The 18,169-nt window shown below is 37.0% G+C and overlaps 1 protein-coding gene across 1 annotated transcript in view; it reads left to right on the top strand.

Annotated features, from left to right (window-relative positions):
* The window catches only part of HSD17B4 (hydroxysteroid 17-beta dehydrogenase 4), a 104,717-nt gene that overhangs the window by 51,078 nt on the left and 35,470 nt on the right, over positions 1 to 18,169 (top strand). The window contains exons 10-14 of the mRNA XM_043912295.1: positions 2,585 to 2,609; positions 4,095 to 4,223; positions 10,102 to 10,205; positions 11,622 to 11,858; positions 14,362 to 14,413. Of these exons, the coding sequence (XP_043768230.1) occupies positions 2,585 to 2,609; positions 4,095 to 4,223; positions 10,102 to 10,205; positions 11,622 to 11,858; positions 14,362 to 14,413 (547 nt within the window). The remainder of the gene's footprint in view (positions 1 to 2,584; positions 2,610 to 4,094; positions 4,224 to 10,101; positions 10,206 to 11,621; positions 11,859 to 14,361; positions 14,414 to 18,169) is intronic.

Below are 18,169 nucleotides of genomic sequence, written 5' to 3'. Positions count from 1 at the left end.
TGAAAGATTGTGATGGGTATGATGCATTTAGTCATACAGAAAATATTATTTTTTTGATATTGAGATATTGAGTAGTTTTGATATTGAGATATTGAGTAGTAAAGTGAAAGGGTAGAACTGATGGTTTAAGGTCAGCCAAGTTGTATTTTGATTTCTTGCTCTGGTAATTGCTGACTCTCTGGAGTAGTGTACAGATTAATCTCCCTGAGTTTAGTTTTCTTGGGGTTTTGCTGTGAGAACTGGAAATCATATTTTTAAACTCTTAGTATACATAGCAGTCACTCTTTGATTTTAACTATTATATCAGTATAGCAGGAATTCAGTCTGGGTATGATAGATCAGTAAACACAACTTATTAGTTGTATTGACTTTAAAAAGAAACTTTTCTATTTTTCCCTGTTGCAAAGCTTTATAAATGTTATAAAAAGAAAAACCACACATAACCACACCATCCAGTGAGATCCAGTTTTCATTTTATAGTCAAAATCCCTTCAGATTTCTTTATGCTGCTACATAAATAAATAAATAAATATATATATGTGTGTGTGTGTGTGTGTGTGTGTATATATATTTATTTTATTTTATTTTATTTTTTTTTGGCTGTGCCTGCAGCGTATAGGATCTTAGTTCCCTGACCAGGGATTGACCCCATGCCCCCTGCATTGGGAGTGCAATGTCTTAACCACTGGCCTGCAGAGAAGTCCCTGTATTTTTGAGTCCTCATTTGAGTTTGATCTTTTTTTTCTTTTCTAGCCTGAACTGTTATGTTTTCGGCCATCCTCCTTTGTTTGATTCTCTGTGGTAATATAATAATAAACCTATTGTATATGGAAATACATGACTCCAAAACTATATCTTGGTAGCAGAGTAACCTGGCTCAGTTTGAAATTAATGATATATTAGTCTGATTTATTTGAATAAAAAGCTGTTTCACTTACTAGTGAAAAGCAGTCTATACAGGTCTAAGCAGAGGTAGGTACCTCCACTCTCTTAATCACAGTCACAATTGATTGTGAATTGTGAAAATTAAAGGTGGAAAGAACCTTATGGCTCTAGGTTTATAGAAGATGAGATTTAATAATATGAAGCCATGTGGAGCTCCAAATTTGGCCTGTGTGTCTTAATATCTTATTAAGGGAGTTTTAAAAATCTATTTGTCTTTTACGTTTATATTTGTTATTAATTCTGTGAACAAAAATGTCTGCTTTTTTTTTTTAGAAAACTTCAAATATGCAGGGGAATGTATAGAAGAAAATAAAATCTTCCACATTACTACTATCCAGAGATTATTCCTATTCATATTTTTATGTATATTCTCTCCCAGTCTTTTATTAGATGTGCATTTTACACGAGTAGTCTCTTTTTTTAGATATGCATTTTACACACACACTCATTCATACACAGATAATTAGGATAATGCTAAGTGAAGTTTCGTATGTTATTGCTTTATTTTACTACATTGTGGACATTTTTAGCAAGGGACACTGGGTATGCAAAATTGAGTACAAAATACAGTAAGAGAGGTGTGTAATATCCTGACTTAAACCTCGAACATAAGTTGCCACTTCTTTTGCAAAGTTTTGATAAATATCTAGAATGGCAGAGATTTTTTGGGTCAATTGGAGCTATTGTTTCTTAGCATCTGAGACGAATTTGCAGCTTGTGGCTTCACTCCCCAAATATGTTAAAAGATGATGTTTTTCCTGCCATCAATGCCATGCCACTGACAGCATCAAGGCTGATTGGCCTATTAAGATATATATGAAGGAAAGGGTGATTAAAAGCCACACTCTTGAACCTACAGCCACTGAGAAGTGTGTTGTTTGCTGATAATATCTTCCTCTCTCATATGCATTGGAACACTGTAGTTGTGGTGTTTGAAGATAGGACAAAAAGATTTTCTTCCATCAGACATTTTCTTCTGAGGATTTCCTTGAATGACTTTTGGAAAAAAATACCATCTTTCTGCATGGTGATTAATGTATTTGGTCATTTGTCTTATCTATATATAAAGGTGTTTCATTAAAATGACTATGTAGTTCATTAAGTCAAATGCTGGTTTTGTTTTTTGTTACTTTTTATTTATTTGTTTTTATTCATTAAGTCTTTGTAGAGGGACATGTATTTCAAGTGATGCGCTGGGCACATTTGGTTTTTATATTGTTTAACCTTCATGGTTACCTCATGAAGAGTGTATTATTATCCTAATTTTACATAAGTGGAATCTTGGGTATAGGGAAGTCAAATAGTTTGACCAGGATCGTGCTGCTAGTCAATAGAAGAACCGGTATCACCCCTTACAGAGTCATGCTTACTACGTATGTTACTACTGTCGGTGCTGCTTAAGTTTTCTGCTTTGATAGCATAAATAGTGCAAAGGCATGTGGGCCAGTGGGCTTTAGTAGATCTGTAGGTTTAGTAGATTTAGCGTTTTTAGTAGATTTAGCATTTTTTTCATCCACTGTCATCTAGCATTCCGATACTCTTAAATAGCTGTCTGTTTTTGTTTTTTTTTTTAATTTTGAAAATTCTATTAGTAGTTCCACATTAGATGGTATAACTTTTCCCCCCCTCTTTTTGGTAGGTTGGAGCAGGATGGATTGGAAAATGTAAGTGTCTTTTGATTTTTGTTTTGCTATACATTATTTCCATTTTTTTAAACCTGTATATCCAGTTAGAGCTGTCAAATGTCTAACCGTGGGATCTAGTGCACGCATAATCAGACTCAAACATTGTTATAGCAAACACGTCTTCTAAATAAAGGAAGTTGTCGTGCACGCCTGTGCCATGTTCAGGGATGTTTTCAGTTTTTTTCCTGTTGGCAGTCCTTATTCAGTATTTGTCCTGTCTTCTTCAGAGCTGGCTGTTTCTTCAGACAGCACAGTACCTATATTGATGTTTGTCTGTCCCTGTCTCTGACATACCCTACATGGTTGTTCAGCAGAGGAGTGAGTGGGTGGGAGAGCATTTGTTGAAAAGTTGGGAGAAGCTGTGTCCTAGATGGCTCAACTGGCAGGTTCTCTACTTCTCTCATGGACTCTTTTCTTCCTTGGAGCTATTCTTCTTCAGCCCAATAGTAAATTCGTCTGGCTTCAACCCTTTCTTCCCCCAGTTCTTAAATGCTGTGAGCTCCAAACTGGATAATTACTTTATGGCATTTTAAAAAATGTTGTGAACATACCAGTATCCCAGTTCAAGTTTTCAGTTGGATGTTGGTATCAAAATTAATTGAATTATTTAATAGTCTGCCATTAGTGGATGACACTGTTACAGTAGAGTAATATTAATGATCTCTCCAGTTATGAAGTAACATTCAAACGTTTTTAAGTATCTTGTGATATCTTTAAGAAAGAAAGGGTAGGTATTGCAATAAAAGCCATATGTGGAACTTTATCAGTAGGAAATCTCTAGAGACTTCTGTCATTCCCCAAGACAAATCTTCACTTTAGTCGTCGTCAAAATCTGACGATTATGTTAAAATAAGGTTATTAGTGATTATTTATTTCTGAGGCCTTTTAAAAAAGAAACAATGTTAAAAATCTTGGAACTTATGCAGCAATGATGATTTTTGTGAATCTGGGCAATCAAGTTGACTTCCCCTGGATAGAGAGGAAGAGCAAAAGGAGGAAAAGGGAGAATTATTTGGGGCTGTCTGATACATTAATTTGATTATATGGAGTCTTTGACCTGTTACCATTTCAGTTTGCTATCCAGCAATGCTCTTTTCTGTTCTGTTACCTTGAAGTGGAGTATCTAAGTTATCTCTGGTGATGAAGTCAGTTTTTCTGTGTGATTATATATAATTTAACTTCTTCTGATTCAGTAATTCATCCTACCTTCAGTAGTATCTGGCATAGTCAGAGGAGAAAGAGGTTTTTTGCTTCAGCTTTAAATATTTAAAAAAAGAAATTTAATACTGTCTTAATGGGTTTGAAGAATAAAATGCCATTTAAGGCTTGTCGTAAAAGTCTTTAGAAGTTAGAATCTTTTTTCCAAATTCCATCTTGCTTGAAGTTAAAAAAAAAATTAATCGGACTCATGAATTCTACTTTCTGTCTATGTGTTCAGCATCTCAGTTTTGTTTCTATAACCAGTACGATGGGAGCGAAGCCTTGGAGCCCTTGTGAGACAGAAGACTCAGCCAATGACTCCTGAGGCAGTGAAGGCTAACTGGACAAAGGTCTGTGATTTCGATAATGCCACCAAGCCTCGGAGTATTCAAGGTAAAGAAGTGAGTTCAGTCCTGCCTGGGGAATCAGAGGCAATAAAGCATTCTCTTCTCCTATGGAACTATCTTCTTAACGGTGCTAACTTAGATGCTCGAGTCATCCACAGTACATTTTCTGCTCCAGTAGGTATTAGAACTCTCCAATTTCAGATACGTATGTTACTTCCTCAGTTTATCAATTTTCTTTTTTTTTTGTCCTGTTACGTTTTTTTTTTCCAAGCCTCTTTTTATTTATTTTAAAAATATGAGCATCCAGTGGTCTTTTTATTTATTTATAATTGCACTGGATCTTCTTGCTTTTGCATGGGCTTTCTCTAGCTGCAGAGAGCCGGGACTGGCTACTCTTTGTTGCAGTGCGGGGACTTCTCATTGCAGTGGCTTCTTTTGTTTCAGAACACAGGCTCTAGAGCAGGTGGGTTTCAGTAGTTGCAGCACACAGGCTCAGTAGTTGTGGCTTGTGGGCCCTAGAGCACAAGGGCTTCAGGAGGTGTGGCATGCGAGCTTAGTTGCCCCTTGGTATGTGGACTCTTCCTGGATCAAGTATCAAACCCATGTCACCTGCATTAGCTGGCAGATTCTTATTACCTGCGCCACCAGGGAACTCTAGTTTTTCCAGTTTTCTTATGATCCTAGTTTTTCCGTACATGTGTGTGTGATTGGGGGGTGGTAGAAAGTGTTTACCCATTTGTGCTCGATGCGTCTATTCCCCATCTGATGGTTGATTTCAGTCTTGCCATATCTAATCACATGCTCCTTATCTGACTTGATTTTTTTTTTTTAATTTCCTCAAAAGTTTATTTAGGTCTATTTTATTTAGGCTTACGGCTTTTCTATCTGGTGAATAGATTTTGCTTTGTTTTAGCACTTTGTCCTTGTTACTGTTTCTCTGCCTTTCTAAGATATTCCTTACTCCTTTTATCACCTCTGCTAATCTCAAGGCTTCTTCAGAAAAACTCAAGCCCTAGATGTTCAACAAAATCTTCCCAGATATTCTGGGTTTCATGGATCTCTCTCTTAGCTGAACTCTTCTGCTTGAGCGTCTAATCACTACTGCTTTCCACTACTTTTTTTCATAAGTAGGTGGTTTCTTAACTGGAGAGTTCCTTTGGAGGCAGAGACTATATCTTGTGTGTCCTTCTTTTGTATTTGGTGCTAGGGTAGTGCTGAACTCATAGAAAGCATTTAGTAAATGCTTGTTATCGTGAGTTATTGAATCGTCTATGATATGCCACAGGAAATGACCAATAAAAATTATATTGTTTTTTCTAGTATAACTCATGTATGTTTATAGTATATGAAATTTAAAGGACCTGTCTAGGAAAGATAATGAATTGAAATTATTTTACAGGAAGATTATTTTTCCCCCAGCATTATATTTAATGTTTTTTTTTTTTATTTATTTTTTTTTTTTTATTTTTTTTAATTTTTTTATTAGTTGGAGGTATATTTAATGTTAAATAGAAGAATATATCTGAAAAATGACTAGCCTGTTATTTTCCTTTTTATCCTAATGACGCTTCCCTGTCTGCTGGTATACTTGCTGAAATTTTTGTTATGCTTTTCTCAATCAGGGTATGATTATTATGTCATTAGAAGTATCATTTTCTGTATTCTTTTTTTTTTAGTATTTGAGGTAAGTTTAGTCTATGAATAGCAATCACCTATCAATGAAAATGATGAAAAGGAAAAAGGAAGAAATATCTTAAAAAAACTTTTCTCAGATGTCAGAATTCCACTTCATTGGCTTAAAAGTATTAGACTAATTCTTTGCCAGTTGCTTCATTTGCTCTTATTTTCTCCCACTCTGAAGGCTGTCTTTTCACCTTACTTATAGTTTCTTTCATTGTACAAAAGTTTTTAAGTTTAATTAGGTCCCATTTGTTTATTTTTGCTTTTATTTCCATTACTCTGGGAGGTGGGTCATAGAGGATCTTGCTGTGATTTATGTCAGAGAGTGTTTTGCCTGTGTTTTCCTCTAGGAGTTTTATAGTTAATCTCAAAAATATACAAACAACTCATGCAGCTCATTACCAGAAAAATAAACGACCCAATCAAAAAATGGGCCAAAGAACTAAACAGACATTTCTCCAAAGAAGACATACAGATGGCTAACAAACACATGGAAAAATGCTCAACATCACTCATTATCAGAGAAATGCAAATCAAAACCACAATGAGGTACCATCTCACGCCGGTCAGAATGGCTGCTATCAAAAAGTCTACAAGCAATAAATGCTGGAGAGGGTGTGGAGAAAAGGGAACCCTCTTACACTGTTGGTGGGAATGCAAACTAGTACAGCCACTATGGAGAACAGTGTGGAGATTCCTTTAAAAACTGGAAATAGAACTGCCATATGACCCAGCAATCCCACTGCTGGGCATTCACACTAAGGAAACCAGATCTGAAAGAGACACGTGTACCTCAGTGTTTACTGCAGCACTATTTGCAATAGCTAGGACATGGAAGCAACCTAGATGCCCATCAGCAGATGAATGGATAAGAAGGCTGTGGTACATATACACCATGGAATATTATTCATCTATTAAAAAGAACACATTTGGATCAGTTCTAATGAGGTAGATGAAACAGAGCCTATTATACAGAGTGAAGTAAGTCAGAAAGGAAAACACCAATACAGTATATTAGCACATATATATGGAATTTAGAAAGATGGTAATGACAACTCTATATGCGAGACAACAAAAGAGACGTAGATATAAAGAACAGACTTTTGAGCTCTGTGGGAGAAGGCGAGGGTGGGTTGATTTGAGAGAATAGCATTGAAACATGTATATTACCATACGTGAAATAGATGACCAGTCCCAGTTTGATGCATGAAACAGGGCACTCAAAGCCGGTGCACTGGGACAACCCAGAGGGATGGGATGGGGGGAGGTGGGAGGGAGGTTTGGGATAGGGGACACATGTACACCTGTGGCTGATTCATATCAATGTATGGCAAAAATCACCACAATATTGTACAGTAATTAGCCTCCAATTAAAATAGATAAATTAATTTAAAAAGTATTAGACTAATGTAAAGAAAAAGCTAACTAATGAATTATATGCTTATAAATGAAAAGATACCCCTAGTATTTGAAGTACAGCTAGGGAAAAAAACCTTACATTGTTTGTAAAATCGAGACTTTCCAAGCACCCATATCAGTGTTCTCATTTTACAGATGATGGAACTGAATTCCAGAAAAGTTGAATAAGTGGGCCGCACTTTCTCAGTGTTTGAGCCAAGAGTTAATTCAGATGGTCTGTCTGTGAGTTCAGTACTGTCAGTCTGTACCAAGGTTGTTGTTGTTTAGTCGTGGAGTTGCATCCGGCTCCAGGAGAGGCTCCTCTGTCCATGGGATTTCCCAGGCAAGAACACTGAAGTGCGTTGCCATTTCCTTCTCCACTTCCTGACTCAGGGATCTTACCTGCATCTCCTGCCTTGGCAGGCGGGTTCTTTACCACTGTGCCACCAGGGAAGCCCTGATGCTTTCAGTTAAATGGCCTCCTATCTAGGCAGCAACCCAAATGGGGTGGTAAGAGAAGCATTAGTAGGCAAGAAACCTCTCCGCTAGCTTTCCCAGGAATGGCAAAAACCCCTGGTCATCTCACATTCTGTAGTCTAGGTACCATTTTTGTCTGAGTTTAGGAGGAGGCCCATATATCTAAGGTTTGTTAGGAAGGTCCAAGAGCTTTTGGAATCTTAGGGCACATGTGGATGCTCCTTGAGTCTCTTATTAACCTTTTAGATCTCAGAATAGCAGCTTCTGAACTCTCTCTGGAGTCATTGGTCATAATGGGTGGTTTTCTATGGAAGAATTTTCAGTAATATTTTCTGAGGTTACCTGTATAGGGGCCTGGGGGGTAATCTTGACTGTTGCATCCTGGAGGCGGGGTGGTGATGGTGGGGAAAGAAGGGAAGTTAACTTTCCCTCCACTAGCTTGGAATTGTACGTCTGTGGACAAGGGTCCCACTTTACAGAATTGTAAAATTGCTCAGAGACTTTGCAAAACTCCAAGCCTGCTTAGAATCTTAACGTGAAGAGTCTATGGAAACACCCAGTTATCTTTCGTCTGCTCAGTCTTTCACATGTTTTTCCTGTAATAATAGCCTGACATCATATAGTCAGTTCATGAACACAAGTGAAGTTTCTGTAGGAGGTTTGCTGGATATTACAGGCGTGATTATCTAAAGCATTGTAGTTTTTCTCAGTCACATCTGTAACAAATGCATTGTGTGTGTGTGTGTGGAAATAGCTTATATTTATTTGGATTTTACCAGGGGAACATTAGCTCTTTATGACTCTTGAAAGATGATACTTTTGTGATCTTTATGTAATAGGTTTACCAAAGCACCCTTTCTTATTTAAATTCCAGTAATCCTAAAGAGAAAATTCAGTTTGTGCATCTTTAGTTATCCTGCAGTTGAGGGACTTGAATTTCATGACTGAAAAGTTTTTTCAGTATAAATGAAATATAGTTCTATATAAGAAAAATCTGGAAGTTTGTCATGTATGTCACTTTTTTTTTTTTTTCGGTATACCACTATTTAAATGGCAGTGTGCAATAATTGGCTAGATGTTTCACATGTGCAAATGTTTTTCCCATACCTTAGAGGGAGTGGTATTTTTAAATTTATTTTTAATTGGAGGACAGTTGCTTTATAATGTATTGGTTTCTGCTATACAACAACGTGAATCAGCTCTAAGTATACATATATCCCCTCCCTCTGGAGCCTCTCTTCCACCTTCCCTCTCCCTGGACCCCTTCCCTCCCTGTCATCACAGAGAAGCAAGCTGAGTTCCTTGTGCTATGTAGCAGCTTCCCACTAACTTGTCTGTTTCACACAGGGCTAGCGTATATATGTCGATGCTACTCTCTCGTTTCGTCCCCTAGCCTTCCCCTGTTGTGTCCACAAGTCCATTCTCTATGTCTACATCTCCATTCCTGTCCTGCAAATAGGTTCATCAGTACTGTTTTCCTAGATTCCATATATATGCATTCATATATGATATTTGGGCTTCCCAGGGGGCACTAGTGGTAAAGAACCTGTCTGCCAGTGCAGGAGATGTAAGAGACGTGGGTTTGATCCCTGAGTTGGGAAGATCCCCTGGAGGAGGCCATGGCAAACCTCTTCAGTACTCTTGCTTGGAGAATCCCATGGACAGAGAAGTCTGGTGGGCTCCAGTTCATAAGGTCGCAAAGAGTCAGACATGACTGAAGTGACTTAGCACTACACATATGATATTTACTTTTCTCTTTCTGACTTACCTTACTCTGTGTAACAGGCTCTAGGTTCATCGACCTTGGAGTGATTTTTTAAAAATTAATTTTTGTTGGAGTATAGTTGATTTACAATGTTGTGTTAGTGTACAGCAAAGTGAATCAGTTATACATATACATGTATCCACTCTTTTTTGGGTTCATCTCCCATTTAGTCATTATGGAGTACTGAGTAGAATTCCCTGTGCTAACAGTAGGTACTTATTAGATATGTGTTTTATGTGTAGCCGTGTATATATATCAATTACAGTTTCCCAATTTATCCCTTCCCCTCTCCTCTTCTCCCTTGGTCACATCGGTTTGTTTGCTACACCTCTAACTCTGTTTTATAAATAAGTTCATTTGTACCATTTTTTTTAGATTCTATATATAAGTGATATCACAGGTATTTGTCTTTCTCATTCTGACTTACTTCACTCAGTATGACAATCTCTGGGTCCACCCATGTCTTTATTTAACATGATTTCAGTTCTTTCTATGGCTGAGTAATATTCTATTATATATGTATACCACATCTTTATCCATTCATCCATCGATGGATAAAAGGCATTATTATTATTATTATTTATTATCCTTTTTTTTTTTCTAGAGTCCATTGGCAGTATAGTTGAAGCTCTAAATAAAATAAATTCAGGTGAAGGAGTTTCAGCAAATCAGACCAGTCATGCAGCATCAGCAGCCTCATCTGGATTTGTAAGTGGAGGAGAAAACCTAAAACTCTGACTTCTCTAAAGATTTCTTCTTTTCTTTCCTTTTTTCTTTCTCTTTTCTTTCATGCAAAAAGTGGTTTTCCAAGCTATTAATTTATTGTTAAATAGGAAAGATAAATGACTGTAAAACTTTATAAAACATGTACTAAATATGTATAAAATTTGAATGGAATTAAGGTTAAAATATTAAATGTAACTTTTACCTACTCTTCTTCAGTGTGTCTTCTGTTTTTTGGAGCATTTTGATAATCATACTTTCGTCACTTTCTAACTTTTTAGAAAAGGATATTTAGTTTAGTGCCTCTTTTGAGTCATGTCTTTTAAGAGAAAGCATTGACAGATTGTATTTTGGAAATATGTCAACATGGCTGCAAGTAAAAAAGTCTCCCACTGTGTCAGAAAGTCTAATAGAAGTCTGGTTATAGCTCTTGTGAAGTTTGCTGATTAACTATCTCTGGTGCGTCTCCTTTTTTTTTTTTTAATTGTAGTGCATAAATAAGAAATAAATCATTTGACACATTCAGTTGTGGTGTTTTGTGACTCACGGCAGGCATAGTGATAAAATAAACAATCTAATTTTAACCCTGAGAATATGATCAGTTTATAAATGTGATTTTACTCTGTTGGCCCACTTTTTGGTTAAGGGCCAGATAGAAAATATTTCAGGCTAGATGGACCACACACCGTTTCTGACACATAATCGTATTTTTCTTTTGTTAGACCACTCTTAGAAGATGTAAAAAATCATTCTTAAGTCTCATCTGTTGTTTGTTGACTCCTGCTTAAAATGAAAGTGATCAAAAATTGGACATCATTCTTTTATAACCTATATGCTTCACAAATTAGCTAGGCAGGTCATCACTAAGTAGAAAAATATAATATCCAGTTAGATAAAGAACAGTTCTGGGTAACAACTTAAGGTAAAAATCTAATTTTAACTCAAACTATTATGAGGGAGTCTAATTTATAATAAGCACTAAGCAGCGTTTTGCTCATCTGTTTATACTGACTTTTATATAATAGAGCTTACAGAGCCATTCACTATTCCTATTTATAATAAATTTGTTATTTTTTAATAATTTTGAGTAGCTAACAATCACTGAATTAATAGGGTTTTCCATCATCAGAGACAGGAAGGTTGAGAATGAGATATCCTATCTGTTAGCAAGAAGCAGGCAATAAAAAAGTACTTATTTGTAAATGAAGTCTTTTTCCACATGTTTTTAATTGTCTTTATTTAAAAATCAAATGTAATGAAACATATTCCATTCAAATTCACTAAAATACCATTCTATTTACAAAACTAAATATGTAACAGTTAATAGTTTTGAAAAGTTAACAATTTAAAGATTTGATAAGAATATCAGTGAAAAAATGATTTTCTACAATTGGTCCACAGGCTGGAGCTATTGGGCATAAACTTCCTCCATCTTATGCTTCTTATGCGGAACTGGACACTATTATGTATGCCCTTGGAGTGGGAGCATCAGTCAAGGAACCAAAAGATATGAAGTTTATTTATGAAGGGAGTTCTGATTTCTCCTGTTTGCCAACCTTCGGAGTTATTCTTGCTCAGAAATCTGTAATGGGTGGAGGATTAGCAGAGATTCCTGGGCTTTCAATCAACTTGGCAAAGGTATGCATAATAAGAAATCTTTGTTTTTCTGTTTCTTTAAATATGATTGGTAAATGTCACATTAGTGTGTGTGTGGTGTATTAATGCAACAGTATGTACTGGTTGATTCAGGAATAAAGATTTAACATGTCTTTTGATTTTTCTTTTTGAGAACAGAAGTGTAGGCAGCTGAAAAGGCAAGCAAAAAGAAGAAAACAACAATTGTGTACAGTCCTGCAACCTTGGCATAATGTTATTAATTCTCTCTGTGTCATTAGTTGCTATTTGACCAAGAGTAAATAGCTTCTCTAAGCTTCAGTTTCCTTATATGTAAGTTCCGTATGATAATCGTTACCTGATCATAGTGATGAAGGAGCAAGAGGAAAGAGTATATGAAACGGAGAGAACAGGTGAAAAAGGCCCAAGGCAGGTGCATACTTAGCTTATTTTTAGAACAGCAGGGAGGTCAATACAGCTAGCTATAAATAAGCAAGGGGGCAGTGATAGGAGAAGAGGGCCTTGTAGTCACTTGAGAATTTCAGCTCACTCTGATTAATATGAGAGGCCATTTGTAGTGCTTTGAACAGAGGAATGATATGATCTGGCTATGTTCACTCACAGTCTCATTTTTACTTCTCTATAGAGAATAGATTATATGGGGGCCAAGCATGGAAGCAGGGAAACCAGTTTGGAGTCTATTATAGTAATTCTAGCACAAGGCTTGATGTACATGAAAAGAAAGAGGGGTCAAGGATGAAGGTTTTTGGTCTGGTTAACTGGGATGATGTATATGCATATATATCTATATATGATTTATAATTAATTATATGCAATATATTTATGTACAGTAGTTACATATGACGTATTACTATGTATAATAAAATAAATGTTTACTTTAAGGTGGGGATGATTAGGAGTTGGTTTTGGTGGAGATACAAAGTGGGCAGTTGAATATATGAGTTTAGAGGTTGGGGGATGGTCCTCCTAGGATTCTTAGCGTTTAAGTGAGATTTAAAGACATGAAACTATGTGAAATCACCAGTGTATGAATATAGGTAGAGAAAATCCTGAATTTGGGAATCCTGTGGTGAATTGAGGTTTAAAAGATGAGGAGAAGTTAATAAGAGAGACTGGGAAGGAATGAATGAAAAGGAAGGAATGGGAGGAATGAGACTGGGAAGGAAAGAGAGACTGGGAAGAAAGAGACTGGGTGAGGTATGAGGAATGTCAGGAGAATGTGGTATTTGAGAAGCAGAGTGAATAAGGTGTTTCAAGGAGGAAGGAGCAAACAATTGTGAGAAGGTTTCTGAGGTGGGATATATTTTATTTCTTGAAGTAAGGTTCAGGTCATAGACCCAGTTGATAACTGTTGAATCGTAGACCCTTTAACTGATTTCTGTGATTTTGATTGATTGGAGAACCCATTTACTAGAGAATCATTAGTTCACTGCTTCTCTGAGTCCATGAGAATCTACACTTATTTTATTATTTGATGAAGTTGGGAGGGAGGCAAGAAATAGATGCCAAGAAGTGTGTTGTTTCAGTCATTCTCCCATGGCATTTGTTGCATACAGTTTTCCTGTTTGGATAATGTGCTTGTAAACAATTAAAGCTGATATTTCAGAATTCTTCCATGGAGTTGAAAGGAATTGGACATCATGAATGGTATTCAAAATCTGTGACTGGAAATGATAGCCATCTTGGGATTTGAATCCCAGTCTTCCCAACCTTGAGTTTCCAGACATGATATTGAGGCCATCCTTCATTTGTCCTCTCATCACTATCCTCCTCCCCATTCTGTTTCCTTTCTGGGTTCTGAGGAAGACTGGGAATTAAACTGTCCCATAGCAGTGGAGTGTGGTCATTTGGATATGTGGTCAGGTTTTTTTTTTTTTTTTTTTATTGTTCACTTGTTTTCCTATATTATATTCTTATATTCTTGTTTTGATAAATTGAGGTTAATGTGGCTGTGAAATTACACAAGGTCTTTAGATTTACTCTTTGTAGGTAATTTGTAAGATACAACACTAAGGAATTGTTGGCATTGATAGTGCTTTTGCTGTAACCATGGCTTTAATATTTATCTGTGTTTTGGTTGAGTCATTTGTATTTGCCAGGTATCACCTGAAATTACTAGTACTGACTAGTTTGTTTATTTTTATTCAGTAGATATGTAGTGGATACCCAGTATGTTCCAAGCATGGTGATAAGCCCTGGGAATATACTGAGTTTATTGTCTCCATGGCAAATAATACACGATTATCACTCAGCAAGGATTAAGAATGTCAAGAAAGAAGACAGTGTATCTTCTCTGTTCCAGAGAGCCAATAGTCTTTACATTGGGGGACTGATGATTTCTGAATAATATAGTTAAGGAATAAGAGCCAAACTGAGATAGATAGTTTGGGGGAAGTAGTCATGTGAACAAGTGGGCACTGAAATGCCACTTAGGATTAGCAGTATTCACAGAAGAGCCTATGGAGAAAGGAAGTCTACTGACAAAATTTTGCTTACCTTAATGTAGATTCTTCATGGGGAGCAGTACTTGGAGTTATATAAACCAATTCCCAGAGCAGGTGAGTTCTTGATCATACCATAATTTTATGTTCTGACTAACCTTCCAAACTGTGTCAATGTGTTAAACTGGCAGAGAAGTAACTAAATAAATTCTATTGTAAGTTATTTGTGTGCATGTCAGCCATTAGTGTATATTGATGTTTTTTGTTTAGTCACTATAATATGTCTAATTCTTTGCAACCACAAGGACTTTAGCCCCCCAGGCTCCTGTGTCATGGGGTTTCCCAGGCAAGAATGCTGGAGTGGGTTGCCATTTCCTTCTCCCGGGGATCTTCCTGACCTAGGGATTGAACCTGCGTCTCCTGCATTAGCAGGTGGATTCTCTCCTGCTGAGCCACCAGGAATCCCCATGTCAATGTTAACTAGTCCTTACTTTGGTTACTTAAATATCATCCTATTCGAATAGTTTTATTTAATAAATTACTTCAATAAACTACTTAAAATCTGATCAACAACTGATAGGAGCATTTTTCTGTGTATATCTTAAACTTAGTGATTGTGTATAATCAGTCCCATGAATGTGATTCTTCGTTCTTTTCTCAGGTATTTGTGTTGGTACTGATTTTCATAAAGCAAAGAATGTTAAAAGATACAGGATGTCTTGTAATTAACTTTTTCCTATTTTCTTTTAGAGTAAGTAAAATCACGTCTGTCTTAATCAGTTTATTTTTCTCAGTAATATCTTACTTGTTCAGTAGAGCTTCTCATTTTTTCACTTTAATTTGATGTATTTGTTTTGTGTTGCTACTCTGATGTCAGAATATTTATATGCTGACCATATAAGGTGGTAAAACACAAGAAAAGTCTGTCATATTATGTAATGTAGAGGTTAGCCAGTAGCTAGAATTGTACTTTAATTTTTTTCTAAATCTTTGTATTTTATTTTGGAGAAGGAAATGGCAACCCACTCTGGTATTCTTGCCTGTAGAATCCCACAGACAGAGGAACCTGGTGGGCTATAGTCCACGGGGTTGCAAAGAGTCGAACGTGACTTAGAGACTAAACAACTTTATTTTATTAAACATTATAAGATTCTGATTGCTTAAGGCCGAATAGTTCTATTTCATTGTTGGCGTTATTTGTTTCTGGTTGTTCTTGTAGCCGTTCCTGTTTTTTTTTTTCCTTTTAGTTTCTTCCTTTGTGGTTTTGTGCTTTTCTTTTGCTTGTGTTCCTTTCTCTTTTGTTTTTGGGTATCTGTGGTAGGTTTTTGATTTGCAGTTACCATGGAATTCATATACGTTGATCTATAACTATATTTGTTTTAAGCCAGGTAGTCCTTTAAGTTCAGACACATTCTAAAAGAGCGATATTTTTTTCTCCCTTCTCCCACACTTTTTGTTTTTGATGTCATAGTTTCCATCTTCATGTTTATCTCTTTACTTATTGTTGTAGTCATACTTGATTTTACAGGTTTTTGTTTCTTAATCTTTGTACTAGCTTGTTTAAGTATTTGAGCCTCTGTCTTTCCTATATATTTGCCTTTACTAGTGGGATTTTTCCTTTTCTATACTTAATTCTTGTTATATCCTTTCCTTTTCTATTTAGAGAAGACCCTTTAACATTTATTTTAGGGTTGGTTAGTATTTATGAACTCTTAATTTTTGCTTATCCAAAAAGTTCTTTACATCTCCTACAATTCTGAAGGATAATCTTGCTGGGAAGAGTAGCCTAGGTTGTAGGTTTCCCTTCTGGCACTGTAAATATATTATGCCACTCCTTTCTGGCCTGCAAAGTTTCTGCAGAAAAATCAGCTGATAGCCTTGTGGAGATTCTTTTGTATATGACCCTCTCTTTTTCTTTTTGCTACCTTTAGAATTCTCTCTTTAGCTTTTTCCATTTTAATTATGGTATGTCTTGGTGTGGGTCTGTTTGGATTTATCTTCTTTAGAATCTTCTGTGCTTCCTGAACCTAGACATCTGTTTCCTTCTTTAGGCTTGGGAAGTTTTCAGCCAAATTTCATCAAGTAAATTTTTACTCTGTTTTTCTTCTGAGACCCCTATAATGGAATGTTGATATTTATGATATTACCCAAAGATCCCTTAAAATGTTCTCTGCTTTTTACTTTTCACTGTTCTGATTGAGTGAGTTCCAGTATTCTATCTTCTAGATCATGTACGTGTTTTTCTGTATCACCTCAGTTCAGCTCCCTTCAGTCACTCAGTCGTGTCTGACGCTTTGCGACCCCAGGGACTGCAGCATGCCAGGCTTACCTGTCCATCACCAACTCCCAGAGCTTGCCTGGACTCATGTCCATTGAGTCGGTGATGCCATCCAACCATCTCATCCTCTGTCATCCCCTTCTTCTCCCTGCCTTCAGTCTTTCCCAGCATCAGAGTCTTTTCCAATGAGTGAGTTCTTTGTATCAGGTGGCCAAAGTATTGGAGGTCCAGCTTCAGCATCAGTCCTTCCAATGAATATTCAGGACTGATTTCCTTTAGGATGGACTGGTTGGATCTCCTTGCAGTCCAAGGGACTTTCAAGAGTCTTCTCCAACACCACAGTTCAAAAGCATCAATTCTTTGGTGCTCAGTTTTCTTTATAGTCCAACTCTCACATCCATACGTGGCTACTGGAAAAACCATAGCTTTGACTAGATGGACCTTTTGTTGGCAAAGTGATGTCTCTACCTTTTAGTATGCTGTCTAGGTTTGTCATAGCTTTTCTTCCAAGGAGCAAGCATCCTTTAATTTCATGGCTATACTCACCATTTGCAGTGATTTTGGAGCCCCCCAAAATAAAGTGTGTCACTGTTTCCTTTGTTTCCCCATTTATTTACCATGAAGTAATGGGACCAGATGCCATGATCTTAGTTTTCTAAATGTTGAGTTTTAAGCCAACTTTTTCACTCTCCTCTTTCACTTTCATTAAGAGGCTCTTTAGTTCTTCTTCACTTTCTGCCATAAGGGTGGTGTGCTGTTAATTCCTTTTAGTGCATTTTTCTTTTCAGTTAGTCTATATTCTTCAGCTCTGATTGGTTCTTTTTTAAAAATTTCTAGTTCCTTGTTAAAACTCTCATTGTATTTGTCTATTCTTTTTCCTAATTCAGTTAGCGTTCTTATTACTAATGCTTTGAATTCTTTATCTGGTAAATTGTTTATTTCTGTTTCGTTTGTTGTTTTTTTCAGGAATTTTCTCTTGCTCTTTCAGTTGAAACAGACTCCTCTGTATTTTCATTTTGCTTATCTATTTCTTTATCTATTGAAATCAGGTGAAACAATTATTACGGTTTTTCTTTTGTGGGTGTGCCCCTGTACAGTCTGCAGGTGCCCAGTGGCTTTGATGGGAGAGCTGGATTTGATGTGAGCACAATTTAGGGTCTTTCCTCAGGGTGTGCTGACAGCTATCACCTTTGTAGGGGGTGGGGCTGGAGATGGAAGAGTAGTCAGATGTTAGGTGGGGCTTCTCAGCTTAGTTTTTGTTCCCCCACCCCACCCCCCACCCCCAGACCCCCACCTCCCACCCCCCCAATTAGGGGGCAGGGGCAGCTCTCTAATTGCTGGAGCAGAAGCCCTGAGGGTTGGGTCTGAGCTGCTTCAGTTCCCTTTAGGTGTGTGCTCTTCCCACTTCAAGCACTGACACCCTTGCCCCCGAGTGGTTCAGTAGAGGAGTGGCTGGTATGGGTGTTTCAGTGAGGCTTGGGGCATGGGCTTTGTTGGCCTGGCCACCATCAGAGATCTGGGCCCTCTGTGCAGTCACCAGTAATGGCTGTCCCCTCCCTGTTCAGATGCCGCTTAGGGTTTGGACCTCCTTAGCA

Source organism: Cervus elaphus, chromosome 9 (assembly GCF_910594005.1).
Source record: "Cervus elaphus chromosome 9, mCerEla1.1, whole genome shotgun sequence".
NCBI lineage: Eukaryota > Metazoa > Chordata > Mammalia > Artiodactyla > Cervidae > Cervus > Cervus elaphus.
The sequence above is the reverse complement of the archived record's forward strand: the minus strand, read 5'-3'. Positions and strand labels throughout refer to the sequence as shown.